Below are 16,740 nucleotides of genomic sequence, written 5' to 3' on the forward strand. Positions count from 1 at the left end.
GCAGCTGGGCAGAGACACTCCTTTTGTTTTAGGCAACATCTGCCAGGTGAACTTTGCCCCCCAGGGCTTGCGATCAAAGTTGCAATCATCTACATGCTAAACAGTCAACCTCCAGAAAATAGCATTAATTCAAAACGCATAATAAACAAAAAAAACAGTCAAGTTGCATGTCAGCGATATCTGCAAGTTAAAACCAACAGGTCTGAATTTGTGGTGGAGGCAAACTCAAAGTAAGCACTTTTAGTTTACTTTCAAGGCTAACAATGCCACAAACGTTGGGTTTGACAAAAGCAAAAAGCACATGGACTCACCAGCCAACGTGTGTTTACGTGTTCAGCCCCTCAGCCACTTTGCACGCTTCATTCCGTCTTCCCTCGTGTCCGCCCACGAAACAACTTCCACTCAAAAGGTGGGGGGGACAAATCGTCTTTTTCAAAGCAGGAACAATAATCCGGTGTGGAAGGAGGGAGGTGGTGATACATCCAGCGGCGATCCTACGAGGGGCGAAGGCAAAGGTCCAAGTGAGTGGGAGCGACTGAGTGAGTGGCGCTCGCAGATAAAGAGAACGAGAGAGAAAGTCAAAGCGTTTAAAGGGGAGGTGCTTCACTTGGTCCTATTATCTTCGTCTGCTTCCACGCGCACTGGAGCGTTCATTCATTTAAATATCTGCAAACATGGAGAGCAGAGTTTCTTCTAAAAATATGACGCAGTTGGTGGGAGTAAACAGAAGGGAAATCAGCTCGCACGAACACGCTGCGTGAATGTGCATTATTTATCCCCATGACATCACTTGGAGGTCTTTTTTTTCCTGCCATCATACAAAATTGGCTGCTGATTCAAATCTGAATCATCTTTAATGGTCAGCACACAATAATAAGAGCGGACCACCTGTGCAATCAAATAAAATGTCATACGTGAAAAATGGATGGCACAGGACTAAACTTGTCAAAATTTTCAAGAATTTCCTCTTTTAATTGAGGATAGTTTTGTGTAGAATTACGGGGGAGGAATTTATTACAATAAGGCAGTAACATTAAAAATTGTGAAAAAATCATATATGAATACTTTCCACTCCAGATGCACTTTCAGCATTGTTGTCTGATCTTAAGAGATTTTACAGATTATAAATACCACTTTTTTTTTCAGACCGATACCAGTATGAATACTCAACTCTTGAGTGGTCTCCGATACCCATACCAAGTACCGATACCACTAGTGGTTTTGATGCCGATTTTTTTTTTTTTTTTTAAACAAAAAACAATGGAAGATCATTTTAAAGAAAGACCTATATATCCCAAGTAGCATTTGTGGTGTGATTTAAAACTGTTATTCTATGGATCGCCACTAGGAGGTGTTAGTGGTCTTTGGAATGAGTATCACCCCTTGTTTACGGCAGTAGCCACACTTTACGACAGTCTGAAATGCCTGACGGAGTTCTACCGTTGTTGCCCCGCGTTTCTGTTAATAAAGCCCAGTTGTTGAACCTCCATGAAAAACGTGAATTCGTGACAGCATTTTTATTTAAGTTTGCATGTAATTAATGGCAATATAATGTCAAATTCTATTTCCTGATTGTAAAACGGCCACAATAAGGCCAGGAATCGGATCCATATTGATGCCTGATATTGACTCTCACTTCCTTATTAGATTGCATACCTGATAGGGCAGCCTAGTGGCAACGAGGTGTGCACAGCTTGCTAGATGCTCATGGCGAGCGGCCGTTCTTTCTGTTGAGGGGTCGGGGTTGCGGACAGAAGATTTTTATTTTTAGCATTATGCCCCTTCAATACAAAGTGGATGCCCCAATGGCGGATTATCATTTTTGTCCAGGGGCGGTAATGGATGTCTGGGGCCCAACCTCTGAAAAGACCTGAATAGCAAGCAAGTAACCTACTATCGAGAGGTCACAAAAAACTTTGGGATGCACTGATCATATCGAACCTTTTAGTCCAACTGTAAAGGCCCTTGTTAAGCTTTTGAAAGAATCCCGCCTTGCTTTCGAACAAGCAGGGCAAGTGAGGTTGAACTTTAATCGGCAGTGCAAACATTCATTGGCCCATATACAAGAAGTGGTAAAATGCGTTGAGGCCTGCTCATCCTGATTGAGCAACATATTGAATCTCCTCTCACAGCTGCGTTCTTCTCCATTGTCCGCCAGGGCAGACTGGACGTGCTACAGCCATTAAAGGTCTGTAAATGCCGTTTTTCTTTATGACACTCATGAGCTCGCTTTCTCCTACAGGCGGGAAGGAGGATGAGGTCATTGTACTGGAATCCTAATGCACACGCACCCGCCAACGCGCAAGATAACCATCAACAACAGACCCATCACATCTTCCTTCTCTTGCTCAGTGTTTAAGGGTTTCTTGGCTCTAGTTATGAGCCAGACTATTTGGAAGAAAATCTGAAGCCTCTGGGGGCTTATGATGGTTAATCCAGTATTTTGTGGGTCTCTGCTATTCGTTTTAAATCAGTTGTGACTCAAAAGACGCAATCATTTGTGCATTACAACCCAGAAGGAAAACACAGTTCATCCCTTGAGACTACTATAAATGGCCTTTATAAAGAGAGGTTCTCCATTTTGTTGTAATGAAACTGAGATGACAAAGTAGCAAAAAAGTAGCTTTTGGGGGAATGTTTTTTGTGATATTGCTGACGGAAAATCTGGTCAAAAAATGCTTTCATATCATACGAGTAAAACATTAATTTAGATATCTCTTTAACATATCAATCTGAATGCACATATGATTGACACTCACATTCAAGAAAGAAGAGTCCACCGGGGTTGCCAAGAAAAAACATGCAAGTATAGGAAAAACATGAAAACTCCACACAGAAAGCCCAGGCCTGAGATTCAAACCCTAAATCTCACAATTGTGAAGCTGACTTGCCTTACAATAACATACAAATTGTAAAACAATATCAGAACCCGCCCTGCGATTGGTTGGCAACCAGTCCAGGGTGTCCCCCGCCTACTGCCCAGAGCCAGCTGAGATAGGCGCCAGCAGCCCCCGCGACCCTTGTGAGGAATAAGCGGTCAAGAAAATGGATGGATGGATGAATATCAGAACCCAGCCTATGCCCGCACTATCTATCATTATTTCGCACATGACACTTTTATGTCCCATCATCTTGCAATATATTAATAACAACAACACTACATGGATTGCCATTTGACCTGCATCACGATCAATGCCATAACGCATTTGAGTATGTTATACAACTTGGCCAGAGAACTTTAGACCTCTCTGGAGCGAGACGTGGAAAATCATGATGCAAAGGGAACATGTGGATAAAGTGAAATTGGAGTGTTGGGGAAAAAAAAAGATCTCATACAGTGAGATAATCACAGAGAACAGCAGGTATAAAAAGGAATCTTTTCACAAGAAAATAAACAGTGCCGCCTGGGTGCCAGCAATTCCATGGAATCACACGGAGACAACAAGGCGGCTCTGTGGATTATTTCAGGAAAATTAATAGCCTACAGCTTCCTCATTATGAAGGGATAAATTGGGTTTTGGTGTTGTTTTCTCTCAACATCACACTACTGGATGTTGTTTCCCCAGAAAATAGAAATATTTATCTGGCTAAATGAGTGGCATATTGTTCTTTTTTACACTCTGTTGGAATTTGGAATAAAAAAGGCATGGCCTGTCTTACTTGTGTTTACTGACCCCTTCTGGTAGATGCTGCAAATTGCCGAGGAATGGCTAGATTGTCACCCTGTTACTCATTACAAAACACTCTTGTAGTCTATATTAAACACTATAGTTAGTTAAATAAATCTTAAAGTTTGAGTGCTATTAAAGGGCTTTTCTAGCATGTTGTCTGTTTACTTCCGGGTTTAGCTCCAGCAATTGTTTGGCTAACTTTTCACAACAATAACAACAAAATTCAAGTGTATTTACTATTTTGTGTTTGAGGGGCAAGCGTAGGAGGCGTTGAAAAGTGTTATGTGTATGCCAGTGCTTAAAATATTTAAGAATTACTACTCCCACAGCGCACGCTGTACGTAGCCAAAATAATTACATCATCCAATCAAATGCCAAACCGGGTAATTTGCGCTGCTCTGATTGGTTTATTCGTTGATTTGGGTGGGGCTAGTGCCCGTGTCCCACTACGCACCTGTGCTTGCTGGTGGTACCTGAGTTGGAGAGGGGCTAGCCGTGGGACATTCACCTGTCCGTCATTATCAGGTTTTGTTTCTTCCTATTTGTAATACGTTTACTACATAAAACATTTTTTAGGGCACCGCAGAGCAACATGAAGAGTCTGAAGGCAAAGTTTAAAAAGAATGAGGTAAGTGTTTGCTGGTGTTAATCCCGAGTAGCTTGTGTCTTTTTATTTTGTTTTATATTCCGTTTCTTAAATAGACGTTTATGTTCCCCGGCGAGTCTGTTTAAATGTGAGGTGATGGTCATTGAATTCAGTGCTGTATTACAGCAGCAGGGCTGCTATAAGACTGCTGCTAGAGCAGAGGGTCAATGGCCAAGAGAGCTCAGATAGCATTCAATTATTCACACACATACACGGACACAGCAGTTTCATTGCACCCCCCTGGTGTCGCTACAGCAAACTCCTGCCATAAGCAAATTGTGGTGGTGGGAGACCACCAATTTTCACTTGTAGATTGTTTTTCCCTATTCACTCGGCTCTCACTGTATTTTTTGGAGACATAAGAATAGACAAACATTATAAATAAATTCTAATATCACATTTTAATGCTATATATAGTTTCCTAGTGAGAGCTATCCTTCCAATCTACTGTATAATGCACATATTAGTGCTCCCACAGCTTGAAAGTGAAAGCCGGTGTCTCTCACACCCGAGTGACCAAGCAGCCAAACTCGCAGAGCAGAGCCAGCATGTTTCTCCTCTTATTTGCTGAGTCCTGATATGGAACGACAAGGGCACACAGCTACAGGATGGAACGACCGCAGGGTACAGTGCTCACAAGGCTGGACAAAAAATAAGTTGGAGAGAAGCTGTTACACAGGGGAAAGCTGAGATTTTAATTGTAATTTGTAGATGCATCAGGAAGCTCGTAATCAGCTAGCTAGCAGGTCATAGCTCAGGGATCCTGTACTGTACTGTATTTAGTTTTGTGTGTGCTAGCTGCATGGATCCTCTGCAGCCTGTCGTTAGCTTGATGATGCATTTTTGTCATTGTCTCAGCCTGCTCCCACCAGTATGTATCATTTCACAGTATAGTCTACTGTGCTTTTCTTTTCCACTGCTCTGTCATTCCATTTCTAAAATAACTGTTTTCCTCTCTCTTTTCTTTTTTTTTTGGCCTGGATCCCAAAAGAGTCAGGACTGGAACAAGAGTGACGAGAGGCTCCTCCAGGCTGTGGAGCAAAACGAAGCCGACAAAGTGTCCGCCCTCATCCTTAAAAAGGGTCTCTGTCCCACCAAGTTGGACGCCGAGGGCAAGTCGGCGTAAGTGGGTCACTGTTACCGTCTGTCACTTGAATGTAGCTGAGCCGAAAACGCCAGACAGGAAAATGAATTGAGGACTAGAATGCTGTTTTAGTTCTGAGCATATCCTTGAGCAGCGATGGGGAAACTTCAATGATAGAGGGGGCCACCATTTTTCATCAGTGCGACTGGGGGGCCCCACATAGGACCACACACACTTCCTAATTAGATATATGAAAAAAATAACCATTTTAAATATAGAATGTATTATAAGTGGTCAAGTATAGACAGAACTGTGATTGGTCGTTCGCTGAGCAACTCTGATGTCATCTTCAGTCGACAGCAAGCGGCAAAATGGCTGCCCCCTGAGATGGATTAAAAAAAAAATTGCTTCATAACTCATATTCGACAAATGTAATATTAATCAGAATGTCATGTATAGACTAGTGTGGTCACATGTAACATATTGTTGTCGAGAAATGTTGAAGGTTGACTTCCCCTTTAACACTGCTGACACTAGAGGATAATCGTTTGAGATAATCTTATATCGATATGTAACAATCGGGCCACTTTACGGAATAAGTGAATGTGTACAAATAATACACGTCCTTTCTGCAGCTTCCATCTATGTGTTTCTCGAGGGCATGTCGACTGTCTGGAGGTCATCATCGCTCACGGAGCAGACCTCAATGTCACAGATGGCGCTGGTGTGTCATTTTTACGATAAAATGAATCCTCTTATCCACCAAGGCCACTGCATCACATGCTGTTTACGGATTCTATTTGCTAGGCTTTGGAGCCCTTCACCTTGCAGCCAAAAACGGACAGACTGATTGTTTAAAGAGACTTTTACAGGTAAGTGAAGTTGACAACATACATTTTCTCTTTTGTGATTTATCAAATGTAGCAACTTTTGTCCTATACTGTAAAGGAAAGATTGGAAGTAGATTGCCCAGACGCCATTGGGAGGACACCCCTCCACCATGCAGGTACAGTAATGCCAAGTTAGGTGTATTTTTACAATTCAGGGAGAATTTTGATACATAATTTATGCAGGTGTATTTAATGTTGTGGCTAGTGGGGATAAAATCGCTAATAATATCGCATATTTGAAAAATGTAAGTTGTGTGAATGCTAATCTACAATTTTTTTTTCCAGCGGTGAGTGGCTGCTTATCCTGCACTGAGATCCTGTGGGATTTTAAAGCCGATCTTGATGCGCAGGATGGGGTAGGTTAAATAATTTCTAACTTATATAATAGTTCATTAATACTAGTGTTGTCAAAATTAAAGTGTGAACTCATTAATTAAACAAAAAAAAATTATCACATTAACTCATTCACTCCCAGACATTTTCACAGAAGCAATCCCGTTCACTCCCGGCTGTTTTACTGGATTTTGAGTGATTTTGCAAGGCCCACAGAATTTTGTGTTCTATTGCTTTAAAAACAGAGAACCTACCAAAAGAGAGATTACGTTTCGCAACATTTAGTATTAGATTATTATTATTATTATTATTAGCTAAGTTTCATCATTATTCACAAATCTATTTATTTATTTGTAATTGTGAGTAATTTTTTCAACATGGCCCTGGTTGATCTCTTATACTCTGCAGACACCTGCTGGCCATTTTTGTAATAACTACCATTTCTTCAACTGTTCTTTGCAGTTGAGAGGCTGCATCAAACCCTTCTGTGTGCTCTAGCAAAAAACATTAAAAAAAACCCCAAAAAAACATAAATACGTCTTTGGGACACTTAAAACCATGAATATAGAACATATTTATACATTTTTGGGAGCAAATGAGTTAATCAATTTTGACTGCAGATGATCCTTTAGCTGACAGCGGTTGGCTACGTTAAAGTTAGCACAGGTTTTATTAAGAACATTTAATAAATGTTTGTGTATGACATTCAGAATATTTGTCAAAAAGTTTTCAAAAATATTTGTCAAACATGTCAAAATATTGGGGTAATTTCTTTCCATTTTATGCAAGTAACCGAGTGATTAGAAAAAGAGGATGAATGTGTGCAGTGGATCAAAAAATGTTGAAGAATTCCTCATAACATTAAATGTCGAAAGAATTAATACATAACAGGTGCTTTTTAAATTTGGCAGGCAAAATTATTTGATAAAAGTCCTTTTTAATTAAGCGATTAATCGTGATTAATCAAAATTCTACGATGTGGTTAACATGATTTAAAAAAAAAAAAAAAAGTTTGACAGCTGTAATTAAAACTTCAGTAATACATAGATTTTTATTTACTGTTCAGGATGGAGCCACCGCCCTCATGCTGGCAGCGCAGATGAGTCGAGTGGAGCTGTGTGTCTTCCTGCTGGGTCGAGGCGCCAACGCAAACATTCAGGACAACCAGGGGAGGTACACAACTCTTCTCCTGTGCTGCGGCCTCAGCCAAGGAGGCCGCCTGGAAGTTGTGTGTCTGTCAGTCAGGCTTTAGCAGCTGCGGAATTCCCGACAGATGGAACGGGGAGAGAGCCACAAACATCTATGGGAACATTATCACGGCAGTGGAGTCGGGCTGGTCGGAACAGAGGAAGGATTCATTAAGGGAGTCTGCGGCGTTTGGATAAAATTTCAAGGGTGGTAGTTCAAGGCCTGGCAGGATTAACAACTTGCAGTTTGATGTTGGCGGTAGCAAACATGTTGATTCAGTCTCATACGGACATGGTACAACTCTACTCAGTGTAACACTGGCATCTGAACAAGAGTTGTGAACATTCAGAGTGTGATCTGTTTGAGAACCTGAAGTATTGATAATTGTATATCATGGAAATGGGTCATTTGTGTGCCACGAAAATTTTCAAATTTCATTTAATTGGTCAGAAAATGATTACTGTATTTTTTGGACTACAATTCGCTCAGAAGTATAAATCATATTTTTCTGGGATGTTTACTATTTACAATTGATTACGCTTCTACCTTTGACCATAATACAACATGGTATTTTAGTCAAGGTAAGCCATTTTAAACTAAATGAGGAAGAATTTTTGCCCCCATAATTGGAAACGGAAATGCAACCGGAACTCACCATCAACATGAATATGGAATGGGGATTTTGGACTGTTCGCAAATCAATCTTCCATTTTTTTCTCATGACATTATCATCTTCAATCAGGACTGCCTTGATGCTGGCCTGCGAGAGTGACAGCGCAGAAACAGTGGCCGCTCTACTGAGGGGCGGGGCCAACACGCAGCTGGTCGACGGGCTCGGAAACAAGGCGGACGACTACAGCCCCAACAGCCATCACATCGTTCGCATGTTGCAAAATGGAGCACCTCCTGGTACGGAATTAGTGTCGAAGTTGTTAAGCGCGTACACACATTTGGCCTTTTGAACCATTATTCAGCTGTTTGGCGAGTGCTCTGGTGCGTAATCAAGATCAACGCACTTCCCATCCTCTGGCATACTTTTAGTTATTGGACCATGTCCTGGTATGATTGGTCATATAGATGCTCAATGGAGATGTCAGACAAATACTGTCAAGTTGTTGATCTGTAATGTAAGGAATTATTCTCTCTTCCCTTGCATACGTTTTGTCAGAGTTCACCCGTGAGGAGGTAATTCCGCATTTACTATCGTTCCTCACTGGCCCATCATCATATTGTGCATGTTTTACAATGTGACATTGTGTGTTGTGCTTTCATTCCCATTTATAATCGAGTCTTCCTTGGCCTTATCAAGACTTTCTCCTTTATTTTTTAATCTGATTGCCGCCCTCCGTACTCCACCAATGCAGACCCCCCAGAACAGCTCGCGAGCCTCACTGATGCATGGGGGTAGTACCCCTCGGAAAAGGAAAGCCCCTCCGCCACCACGCTCACCTCTCCAGGTACTGTAATCACATTGGATTCCAAACTTTTTGGTACCTATTTTACCTTTAGAAAAACCTGTAATATTGAAATAATGATCTTGTCTCGATTTTGTCATAAATCTATTTACTCAGTGTGAAATCTTATCCTGTTTAGTTGAACACAACACTCTTATTGTATTGTTGTTTTGCCTGTCACTCGCAGTCAAAGGCATAGAAAGATGACCAAAATATATTATTTGTAGTAAATGCACACTATTTTTTGGACTTTTTTTTTTTTTTTGTGTAAATATTGACATTTTCATTGGCACAGTTGTTAGGAATCAGTGTTCTAATAAACATTACTTCAAGTGACCCAATATTGGTTTAAACTTACAAAACATTTTGGTAGTGTTTGTTAAATTAGAAAAAATGTAAATGTTGTTTAAATAAAATAAACAAGTTAAATATGTTATATAAAACAATAAAAAAATAATGCTGAGAAAATAAAGCGATTAAAATATAACATGAATTCAAGCATTCTCCTTCCCTTTCATCGTAATCATTCAGGGTTTGCCACCCACCCCTCATCCACGTAGTCCCGCTCCCCCCGTTGAGTCACCCGAGCCCCCTGCTCAGTCACCTTCTCCTCAGCCTCCAGAATCTCATCAGGTTACTGTTAGTTCATCTTTTTGAAGTCATTTAATTGTTCATATTCACGAAGAATTAACATCAAGTCTTTTTATTTTGTTGTAAGGTGGAAGACGAGGAGGTGTTTGAGGAGATCCGGCGTCTACGTCTGGAGCGAGGTCGTCTCCTACAGAAGATAAAAGCCTTGGAGCAGCAGCAACAGAATGCCCTCTCTGCCTTGGAGGAGGTACTGCGATTCCAATGCAAACTTTTTATTTTCTTTTATTGCAAATTAGAGACAGTCTGACGCAACATGCGCGTTTGTCTTGCATGCATGCACGACATTAGCTGTCACAACTGAAGCAGCGCTTGAAAGAGGCAGAGGCTGAGAGGGACACGTTGATCGAGGAGCTGAAGGGAGGCCATGGCGTCGGGGCAAGTGACTCTGAGGATATAGAGGAAATGTTTGACTTCCCAGGTATGTGTAATTCCCAAGTATGCTGAAGTGATGAGTAGACAAATGATAAATAAAAGAGGTCCCAATACTTCCTATACGTCCATATAATGTTATGGTCATTGCAGTATATGCTTTCTTCCAGAGAGGTTGCTATCGAAGCGTTCCAGAGCCTCACCTGCTCGTGACGAGGCCTCCTCTGATGCAGAATCAGCCGGTCCCTCCCCCGCCCCCGCAGACCGTGGAACTGCAGAAGAATTACAGCAACAAATAGAGGAGCTTACATCACAGAATGCCGAGCTTGTTCTCAAAGTTCAGGTACAAACCCAAACCAAACTTGCAGACACATGACAAGACTCTGTCATGTTAAGGCAGGGGTGTCAAACATACGGCCCGCGGGCCGGATCAGGCCCGCAAAGGGGTTTAATACGGCCCGCGAGACAATTTTGTAAAGTGAAGAAAAAAATAAATCATAATATTGTCGGACCAATTAATCAGCCAGCCACAATAAAATATATACATTTGTAATTTCACAAGCAGTCCTAAGATGAGTAATGTAACTTACTGACTCGCCCTGGAAGTCATTATTTTACATCCAATTTAATTAAAGTTGTGGTTTGTTTAAAAAATATATATATATTTTTTTTAATCATGGACCAACATAAACGTTTTAAATATGACACAAATTCAATTACTGGTACCACAATTACATATGATAAGGATTAACATCTTCATTAACTTCATTAACTGTGCCACACAATGCATTCTGGGAACTATATATATATGCAAAACAGATTTAACACGTCCGGAACTCATACAGGCAAACTGCTGCTGCGTTTTGTTTGCATTTGTGTTATTTTTTTTAACAATAGATTACAGTTGAGCTCCGTAATTTGCCCAAAAATCGAAAAAATCTTCGTATAATTGACGGCAATTGTTTTGAAGTTATATACCATTATTTTACCGATCCGGCCCACTTAGTAATATTTCTTCCATGCGGCCCCTGAGCTAATACGAGTTTGACACCCCTGTGTTAAGGTGTCTTTGATGTCATATTTGGTCAGTCCACTTCAGTTAGGATTATGTACGTTTTGTCTTCATTCAATTTTCATTAAGCAGCCACACCCTGTTTTTTTTTGTTTTTTTTTAATTCTAATTAATGTAGTTTGAGAAAGCAAATTGCCATGCTGCATTTCTAGCTGTTGACTGCCATTTTTTTTTTTTGCAGATGCTCGAGATGTTTGAGAAGGACGACACCGACATGCAAAGCCCTGGTGCGGACTTTGTCCCCGTAGCGCAGTATGAGACCATTAGGAAGGAGTTTGAAGCCCTGCAGGAGTGCTTCTCTCGGGGTCAAATGTCCAACGGGGTATCTGGTGATGTGGAAGAACGGTAAGATTACTCTAGCATGGATGGACAGTAATATTTGTGGTACCAAATTTTTTACTCCTGTTGGGACTAGAGATGTAACGATGTTCAAACGTCACGATACGACATAATCATGATATGAAGGTCACGATACAATAATTATCACGAGATTGTGGGGAAGGAATTTTAAACATAGAAGGGCCAAAACATGCCTTATGAAAATTAAACTTCACTAAAAAACTAGCCACCAGAGGGTGCTAGAACTGCAAAAATGGAAATCAACCCAACTTTAACGGACGTGCTGCTTTTAATATCGTAACATGACGACGATATATTGTGGCAGTTTTAATATCGCGATATCACGATATTGCCGTTATCATTACATCCGTAGTTGGGACAAGCCATACATTAGAAGTGAAGATGGCTTGAAGATTTGATTTGATTTGAGCATGACTCATGTTTGTTTCGGTCCACAGTGGTGATGAGACATCTGAGGCTGGATTTTCTGATAGTCCAGAGGCTCTGAAGGAGAAGCTGCAAAGTCTGCAAGTCCAGTTGGCTTCCTCCCAGTCCGAGCTGGAGCGGCTAAAGGAGCAAATGCGTCTTGGGGTGTTCTCCGTGGAGGGTAGCGAAGGGGATACGGCGGCAGGTGCCAGCGAGGTTCAAAACTCTGAGGCCCAGCAGCTGAGGGCAAGACTAGGCCAGTTAGAGGAGGAGCTTGCTCGGAGCCACGTCAAAGCGGCCGCTCAGACCTCTGAGGACGCTGACAGAATCAAACAGCTGACAGAGCGAGTCGAGGAACTTCAAGCCGCTCTGGTTCAGAAAATGTCTGCAGGCGACTGGACAAATTCAAGCGCAGGAGAGAAAACCGAAACCGAGACGCTTCGGGAAAAAGTGGCCGAACTAGAGGGGCGGAACACGTCGGGAGGCGCAGGACCCAATGGAGATCAGGTCCGTCGCCTTCAGGAACGAGTGGGGGAGCTCGAGGGCGAGCTGAAAACGCGTGTGCCCCGTTCACACCTGGAGGAGGTGCAGGCCACCCTGGGCCTCCAGTGTGAACAGCTGGCCAGGGAGAGAGCGGAGGTGGCGAGGAGGCTCAATGATGCCCTCCTCCAGTTGGAGAGAATCAGGCCTCCCACAAATGGCGAGGACGAGGATGAGGAAGAAGAGCACTCGGAGAGCTCGGAGCTCTCGGTCACATCAGGTCGGACTGCAAGTCGTCTGAATTCAATGCAAAAACAATCAAACATATCAATCCATCTATCTCGTCATTATCGTTGTTTTCTATTAATGACAAAGGAGAAATCATCTTATATTTTTGGAACATTTTATTGAGTTTTCTATAGATGCCATTTCTGTGATTGATCGCACGTGTCTGTCCAATCAGAACGCTCCAGACGTACACTTGCCGCCGTCCGCGAAGAGCTGGAAGTGGCTCGACAGGAAGCTGCCCAGGCTCTCGACTGCTTATGTGCCGAACGAGAGAGCCGGGCCCACGACGCCCTGCACCTGATGGACGCTGTGCCTCTGTCCAAGCACAAAGAAGCATTGTCCGCCGTTTCGGAGCAGCTGGCCCAAACCCTGCATGAGCTTCAGCAGGAAAAGACGCTGCGGACGGAGGCCGAGGAGCAGGCGACCAGACTGGAGGCTAAACTAGATGCCATGCATGAGGCTGTACCGAAGGAAGAGCACGAGAAAGTCAAGGTTGGTGGCCTAGTCGGCAATAATAAAGGGAAGCAGAAGTGTTGACTTTCTGCCATGTTAGGCAGAGCTCCAGCGCTCCCTGCAGGCCAGCGAAAGCAGTGCAGCAGCAGCTCAGGAGGCCCTGAGTGACAAAGAGACAGAGCTGAGGCAACTCAAGTCTGAAAAGGCCGCCCAACAAGGTCTCATCTCCAAGGAGGACCACGAGGCCCTGCGGGTGTCCATGCAGGCCGAGATCAACGCCATGGCGGCCCGCTTCAATGACCTCATGCGCAAACATGAGAAGACCTGCACTGAGGTATACCACACGTGTGTGCGAATTAGACATTATTTTGTCGACCAGAATGAGAGTCACGTTCCACCTTTATCTCTTTCCTACCTCTGCATTATTCATCTGCCTCCCTGTATACGATGTAGAGTATTATAGCACTACCTATGAAACTGATACATGCTGACTTTCACTGCCAATGAAGCTTCTATAACAGTACAGTACAGAATATATTACAACCTCAATTTCAGTGCAAACTACAAGCATCAATTCAAAAACATTTGTATCACGCAGATTATCTTTGAATCTCGAGAAGTTCTGCAGGTGGTAATAGGCAGACTTACAGCTTTAAAGTGACTTGTTAAAATTGAGGGTCAAGAGCTGGACCGCTGCAAAAAAAAAAAAAAAAGACAGTAGAACATTTAAGAAAAAATATATAGTAAAAATAAGAAAATTATTACTTCAAATAAGCAAAATCATCTACCAACAGAACAAGAACATTTTACTTAATTACTTAAATTACTAAAAATTTTGAAAATAATACTAGGCCCATATCAACTACATCGGTTTTGAAAATAATATTTTTAGACTAAAAACGTGTAATATTGATTTTTTTTTTTCAAGTTGTATTTTATAGAACTATTTTATTAAAATACATACAAATTCATTTACGTTTGGCCAACTTAGCCTGAGTGTTAAGCAGGGAGGTAACAGGTCGTATTTTTATCATCAATTGTTTGTTTTAAGCCTCAGTACTCAAAACTGGCTGTTAACACTAAATGCCAAGACTGCTTGATCAAATAAGATGATTAAGCAATAAGTATCTTCAAATGAGCAACATGATCTTGTCTGGCAATTTTATTTTTAAAAAATAAAAATAAATACATTTAGGTTAAATTTAAGAAATGATATCTTACTTGAGATTTCAGCTTTGGCCCGTGTATAATTACACACTGGTTACCATCTACTTGTGCAGGTGTTCCAAGTGCAAAGGGAGGCTCTCTTTAACAAGAGCGAGCGACAGGCTGCCGAGACGCAGTTGGCCGCTGTGCAGCAGCAGCTTCAAGATCTGCAAGCCAAGTCCAGCCACATCCAGGAACTCCACACGAACATCCAGGAATCTCAAGGCCTTGTCAAGGAGAAGGACCGCAAGGTGACACATTACAAGGCTACAGTGAGAATTGGACAAGTGTTGGAAACGTGGAATATTTTGGTGGCGGTGGGAATTTTTTTTCTTCATTAGTTCACCCAGCATAATCACTAGGTTTTTAAGTTTTTATTTTTTATTTTTTTTATTTATTTATTTTTTACCGTATACCCTACTGTAGAACAGGAAACTCCAAAGCACTGTACACATTGGTGTGCCATGAGAGATGTCCTCCACTAGGTGGCAGTATGTATAACCTGAATCCACTTGTTGCCATTCTTATACAGGTTTTGCTTTAACAAGAACACTTAACACTTCAACGTCGAGCTCATTAAATCATTCATGGACTGTCAACTACTTTTCATACAGATAACAGAGCTTTCTAAGGAGGTGTTCCGGCTAAAGGAGGCGCTTGGATCTCTGTCGCCTCCTCTTGCCATCATGTCGTCCGGCTCTCACACGCATCACGGGAACCCGGGACAGCAAGTGGCGCTACAGAACAGGATTGCCATACTTAGCCAACAGCTCCAGGTACAGAACGAATACTAATTCCTCTAGAATATGTGCATACATCATGTTAGTATCAATATGATTCGTTTTCTTTTTCAAGGATTGGGAAAGAAAGCACAAACAGGTGGTGGCTGTGTATCGCTCTCATTTACTGGCAGCTGTGCAGGTCAGTCTTCTAGTGGCACACAATCACACTGAGGGAAAAGTACTTACTACTTACATTAAAAAAAAAATGTATAGCACAATTTGAACATCAGTGTCTTACTTTTGTTGTTGTGTCCAACAGGGTCGCATGGATGAAGAGGTGCAACGTCTTCTCCTGCAGATCCTCAGGATGAGCCAACAGAGTCAATGAAGTCCAGGTCGTCCATCCTTGTAAGCTAATCATATCACGCAAATACAACTGCTGCTGCTGAGAGATGGTGAGCTAACCTGTCACGAAACATGTAATCACACTTCCCTGGGGGCTGTGAGAAGCCGAGGGGATGACATCGGTAATGCTTGGGCATCGTTAGGGCGTCTTCTTCTTTTTGGTGCCTTAACATGCCAGAAAAATCACCAATTTTTGCAAGTGTGTGCAATGTATCCTGGCTACATTTTTGTCCCGTACTTAACCTCCCGAATGTAGCTCCACCTTTATGATTTACATGTTGACATTATGAAGGACAAATGGAAAAAGTCTCAAGGACTCGTGCCTAAAATGTAACCTAACATTAACTCGACTGTTTTGATTTGAAGCATCCTTGTGGGGCGAAAGCGACATGTTGTGACAGGCGGAACAATTAAATGCTTTTCCACCGGAAACCAGAAGGTTTATAATTGAACCTGCACCTCCACGTTTTTTGTTGTTGTTTTTTTTACATTTATGTTTGTTGCCGTGAGAATGTTTCAATGTCAGATCGCCTATGTGCCTTGGCTCAGTTCAGGCTGCTAAACGCTAGCCAATGCCATTTAATGTGGGCGGAGCATGGTGTCAACGCACCATTAAAAAAAGAGGATTTGCAGCATTAATTGCCTTTGTTTTTGTTGCCGACAGTATTTTCTTCATTCCACATCTAAGCTGTAAAATCTTAAAATGAAACAAGTGTGGTGTGTCTTTAAGTCAGTGTGATTATTTTATTTTAGATTTGTTAGAAGAAAAAAAAAACAATTGTAGGATTGGCCTTTTTTTTTTTTTTTTTTTAAATAAAATGCCATCTACTGGTGTTCCTGTTCACTGTAGCACTAGTCAAGTCATTTGGTTGCAGCATGTGTGTGTACTAAAGTGTCAAGTTTTAATTCAATGTTCAAGGACTATTTGATGCATAGGGAGATTGAGGAGGGTTATCTCCTCCCCACTTCCTGTTTTGCTTTTCTCCAAAAGCTTAACTTGTATGTCACAGTATTCACAGGAGGCAGCTGGACTTTCTGGTAGGATAACTGGGAGGCCTATGAT

General features: G+C 41.9%; 2 protein-coding genes across 6 annotated transcripts in view; one reads left to right on the top strand and one right to left on the bottom strand.

Moving 5' to 3' along the window:
- The window catches only part of shdb (Src homology 2 domain containing transforming protein D, b), a 37,385-nt gene extending 36,793 nt beyond the window's left edge, over positions 1-592 (bottom strand). For all 3 annotated transcript variants that reach the window (XM_077533973.1, XM_077533974.1, XM_077533970.1), the window contains exon 1: positions 312-592. The gene's annotated coding sequence lies outside the window, so the exon portion shown is untranslated. The remainder of the gene's footprint in view (positions 1-311) is intronic.
- ankrd24 (ankyrin repeat domain 24) lies at positions 404-16,526 on the top strand. Of its 3 annotated transcripts, XM_077533969.1 has the most exons (23): positions 404-521; positions 4,248-4,299; positions 5,309-5,439; positions 6,037-6,125; positions 6,209-6,273; positions 6,350-6,407; positions 6,577-6,647; positions 7,691-7,797; positions 8,555-8,721; positions 8,981-8,997; positions 9,177-9,269; positions 9,798-9,905; positions 9,985-10,104; positions 10,206-10,335; positions 10,457-10,629; positions 11,540-11,703; positions 12,156-12,883; positions 13,067-13,383; positions 13,445-13,678; positions 14,625-14,801; positions 15,165-15,326; positions 15,406-15,471; positions 15,592-16,526. In XM_077533969.1, exons 2-23 carry the CDS (start codon positions 4,264-4,266, stop codon positions 15,658-15,660), a joined length of 3,282 nt encoding a protein of 1,093 aa, XP_077390095.1. In that variant the 5' UTR covers positions 404-521; positions 4,248-4,263; the 3' UTR covers positions 15,661-16,526. The 3 variants fall into 3 exon arrangements, with proteins under 3 accessions (XP_077390095.1, XP_077390093.1, XP_077390094.1); XM_077533967.1 differs by lacking the exons at positions 404-521; positions 4,248-4,299 and adding an exon at positions 4,904-5,188; XM_077533968.1 differs by lacking the exons at positions 404-521; positions 4,248-4,299 and adding an exon at positions 4,904-5,188 and having other exon boundaries at positions 9,798-9,899.
- The last annotated feature ends 214 nt before the right edge of the window (positions 16,527-16,740 follow it).

This window comes from Festucalex cinctus, chromosome 10, assembly GCF_051991245.1.
Source record: "Festucalex cinctus isolate MCC-2025b chromosome 10, RoL_Fcin_1.0, whole genome shotgun sequence".
Taxonomy (NCBI): Eukaryota; Metazoa; Chordata; class Actinopteri; order Syngnathiformes; family Syngnathidae; genus Festucalex; species Festucalex cinctus.

Bases quoted from the DNA above. Each gene is read 5' to 3' on its own strand.
- ankrd24 (XM_077533967.1), top strand. From the start codon at position 5,120: ATGGATCCTCTGCAGCCTGTCGTTAGCTTGATGATGCATTTTTGTCAT. The intron at 6,126-6,208 runs GTGTGTCATTTT...TCTATTTGCTAG, and splicing joins CAATGTCACAGATGGCGCTG to GCTTTGGAGCCCTTCACCTT. The intron at 10,630-11,539 runs GTACAAACCCAA...TTTTTTTTGCAG, and splicing joins AGCTTGTTCTCAAAGTTCAG to ATGCTCGAGATGTTTGAGAA.